The sequence below is a fragment of the Aureococcus anophagefferens genome, assembly GCF_000186865.1.
Source record: "Aureococcus anophagefferens unplaced genomic scaffold AURANscaffold_149, whole genome shotgun sequence".
Taxonomy (NCBI): domain Eukaryota; class Pelagophyceae; order Pelagomonadales; family Pelagomonadaceae; genus Aureococcus; species Aureococcus anophagefferens.
This window is the reverse complement of record NW_008705696.1, coordinates 5,756-9,407: the sequence shown is the minus strand read 5'-3', so window position 1 is coordinate 9,407 and position 3,652 is coordinate 5,756. Positions and strand designations below refer to the sequence as shown.

Genomic DNA, 3,652 nt, shown 5'->3' with positions numbered 1-3,652 from the left:
TGGAGACGGGCGTCGAATTGTCGATTTGTGACGAGGAGCGGGCACCTGACCAAGTCGTGGGTGATTTTCGGGTGAATGACAAGGAGTTGAGTGCTCCTGTCACTATGGCACAGGTCCAGAGCATGTTGGATACGCGAGATGCGACCAACGAGCGAGACTTCGAGACGATGCTGGACAAGAATAATGTAACGTTAACAGCCAGCATTACAGAGATAGTGAAGCAGCAACTGACAGAAGCGCTCGCGGCGGCCCGCGAGCGGCCGCCGCAGGCCGCGGCCCCGGCGCCAAAATCCGTTTAGGTAATCTTGATCCTAATAAGAAAACGGGGTTGGTAGAGTTGGGGTTCGTCAGCCTGTCGTGCCTGTTGAAGGTGAAAACCACACTAGAAGAAGACAAGCTTGGAATACCAGAACTTGACGCTAGGTTCAATGTGAGGTTGGCTGTACCAAATATTGCATAGCCACCGAGGCACCGTCCAATAATCAGAGCAGTCCGTGTTCAGCACCTCATACATATCTTGATTGACCGCACTACAACTCTCCTGGCCGCTGTCCTGATACTGTTGAAACTTGTCCCTTAACGCGTTATGTATGCGGATGCTTTTGGCTTGAAATAGCGCGTACGCAGTTTTGACTAAATTCGGAAAAATCATCTTGAAAAATCTCGCCACCGTCGATTCTGATAATTTCTTGTAATTATAAAAATCATCTAGGTAGACGGCGAATGCCATTAAAATCGGGTGGTTGACGTTCCCGGCAAAATACTTGTATGACATCCAAGTCATGACATCCGCTTTATCACCGCGAACTGACAGCGATACACTGGGGCCTTGGATTTTGACTGCGTGCCACGAATACGGGGGATTGATAAGCAAATCCCCGGCGTGTAGCACAACTTGAGATACATGATCCGAAGCATCGATCTCCATCGGCCAAGGTCGGCCACCCTTAATAAGCTGATTTTTATGGAACCAACCGGACGCACTCGGGAAGACGAGAAACGGGGTAACATCAGATGGTACTTCTTCGGTCGTATGCCATAGTTTGTCTCCACACAGTTGAAATAAAAGGTTGGCATCTATCGCATTGTGCCAACTAGACGACACTACAGTGTCATTTGCAGAACCAAAGATAATATGTCCGGGGTAACCTCCCTCCGTGAATAACCCAGGGGCGTACAAGTCCTTCAGCCTCAAGAAGGCATCTAGATGTTCCGGATCCATATTGTTCGTTCCGTATCCGAAGGATCCATACAAAGACTTGTTCGTCATCATCTTCTCGTCTATTGTCTTAATTGTAGAAAGCGTGTTGCCTTCCTGAAAATGACCGACTCGACCGAGATTTGCGTGAATTTTGAGCTGTGGGTCGACGCCCATGTCCTCAAATGCACAACTGTTCGGTGGTATGAACGCGTTACGCACCACAGTCGGTACTTTGAAATCGACAGCCCATCGCAGTATCTGTTTGGGTGTGATCAAGACATTTTCCGTTTCCGCTTGTACGATACGCACTCCTTTATTTGCCAATCCTGGAGAAGCGTTAAACAAAATGTATAGACAGGCTACTCTGCCGGCAAACCCGACCCCGGGGGTCGACATTATTAAATTTTGATGGGTTAGGTAATCCGTGCCTGCCTGCAGGTGATATGTGCGCACACGGCGGCCGGGCAATCTTTATTCGCTAAGGACGCTCGCGTCTATCGTCTAGGGCGGCTTAGACGATGGTGGGCGTTTAGCGTGGAATCGCTGCCCGAGGACCTCCGGTGGGCTTCGTGACCCACCCGCTGTGCTAGCTCGGCCCGCCCGGGGCGTTCGGGGCCCCGCGGGCTGCGGAAGGGCGCCCCGTCGGGGCGTGACGCCATGCCACAAGGCGCTTCTCGCGCGGCCGCTGCTTGCGATGATGTCGGGCCGGATGAGCTGCGCGCGATGGAGGGTGAGTTGCACAGGTTCTTGCACAAGCTTACCGACGGTAACGCGGCGCATGCGGTGAACATAATGACCACCGCGTTGCGTTACATTCCTCAAAGTAATTTCGAGGTGCGGCCGAATCCATTCGGTTCTTACGGTGGCTCCCTTGACTTTGTTGGTGCTCCCTATGGTCTGGAGCCTGGTGCACTTCGTGCTGCTTCTGATGAGATTGTGCGCAACTGGGATAATGTGGAGATTCGTATAAAACAATTTTGGCACGGCTTCGAGTACGGTGTGCTACAAGACGAGGATGCGGATGCGTTTCCTGCTCACGTCAGGAGAATGCCCAGACAAGTTGCCTTTAATCTTAGCTCAGGGCGAGCGCGGGAATCGAAATTGTTTCCATGTCTTCGGCAATTCTGCACACATTCTAGAACGTGTCCGTGTGCTCGGGTTTCATTTGACACTCATGGGCTCCGGCGTGCTCCGGCAGTCTTCAGAACACGCATGTTTTGAGGAGCATCTCGATCTACACAATGCCAATGATGTCGCCATAATCTGTGTTCTTTCTAGAAGTGATACTCACGATGAAAGTGAAGATGCGGAAGAGTACGCTCAGGAAAAAAGTGGAGTTCACATCCGGACGTTACCTTTGTCTCAAACATGTCCCAAAGTACGTTTTTCATGGTTGTGTGTTGTGATGGAACTTTTGTAGGTGTGGCTGCCTTTAAAGCAGCCGGGCGACGGTGTCTTAATTCGCGGGAACAAGCACTACCATATAACGTGTCCTCCCCCGGACGGAGTTGAGATTTTGAAGCTAGTTCTATTTTGCTCGGAGGACTAGGATGCAAGCGTTAAAAATGTAAGTAGGTTGGGGGATAGGCGAGCGAGGTCGGTTGGGAACGTAACTAGTGGAGTTTTAGGTGCCAGCTCAAGCGTAGTTTCGTAGTGCTTCAATTGAGGTCTTTACGTTTTACGTTTCTTTGCTGCTATTTTTTCGCGTGTCTCTTGTGTCTTCCTGAGTTTCTCCTTGGCCTTCTGTGCTTCCGTGTCAGCTCTGTAGCCTAGCAGTTGCACGTACCGCGGCGTGCCACACCAGTGCTGATAATCGCACTCGAGCGGGGCTACTGGCTCGCCGGATAGTATGGTGCCCTGATTTTCACGATTTCTGCATGGGAGGCACCTGCACGCTATGAATCTGGTTTCAATAAACATCTTCTTTTTGCCATCTTTGCCCGTGCAAAACAGATCATCAGGATCTGACTCGGAGTCCACGCGCGCCAGGGGATGTTCTTTCGGCTCTGGCGTCCACGGGGCTTTGATCCTAACGCAATACAGCTGGCTTGAATGCGCGTTCGGAGCATCATAGTGGATGCCTCCATTAACTTCGTCTACAGTTGCCCAGCCTTGTACGTCCGTGTCCTCGTGTTTCGCTGCGCCGTCGTTGTAGCCCCCATATATATAACAACCGTTGCATGACCACGTACCTGCAGGGCTTGGGCTTGGGTGTTTTATGTACTCCATACAAAAATCAACCATGCCCTTTGCGTCGTAGACTGAATTTGGAAGGGTGTCTGATCTGATCATCTTCTGGCGCAACCTCGCGGGCTGCGCACCGTATGCGTCGACCGGGCCGCTCATGTGGTGCGCTGCGCCAAACATCTGCATGATCTCGACATCGTATTTTTCTGTAATTCCATAGAGATACCCAAAGGAAGGTGCGCCTTTATACGTCGATGTTTTTCC

General features: G+C 51.3%; 2 protein-coding genes across 2 annotated transcripts; one reads left to right on the top strand and one right to left on the bottom strand.

Annotated features, from left to right (window-relative positions):
- Positions 1–904: 904 nt before the first annotated feature.
- On the top strand, positions 905–2,621 carry AURANDRAFT_68450 (hypothetical protein; the record flags this gene model as incomplete). Its single annotated transcript, XM_009044136.1, has 6 exons — positions 905–1,031; positions 1,171–1,225; positions 1,300–1,411; positions 1,640–1,722; positions 1,945–2,239; positions 2,283–2,621. The coding sequence occupies 6 exons, from the start codon at positions 905–907 to the stop codon at positions 2,619–2,621; spliced, it is 1,011 nt and encodes a 336-aa protein (XP_009042384.1).
- A 125-nt stretch (positions 2,622–2,746) lies between these two features.
- Positions 2,747–3,493, bottom strand: AURANDRAFT_68449 (hypothetical protein; the record flags this gene model as incomplete). The annotated part of the gene is made up of 4 exons (XM_009044134.1): positions 2,747–2,870; positions 2,988–3,089; positions 3,120–3,393; positions 3,433–3,493. 4 exons carry the CDS (start codon positions 3,491–3,493, stop codon positions 2,747–2,749), a joined length of 561 nt encoding a protein of 186 aa, XP_009042382.1.
- Between the last annotated feature and the right edge of the window lie 159 nt (positions 3,494–3,652).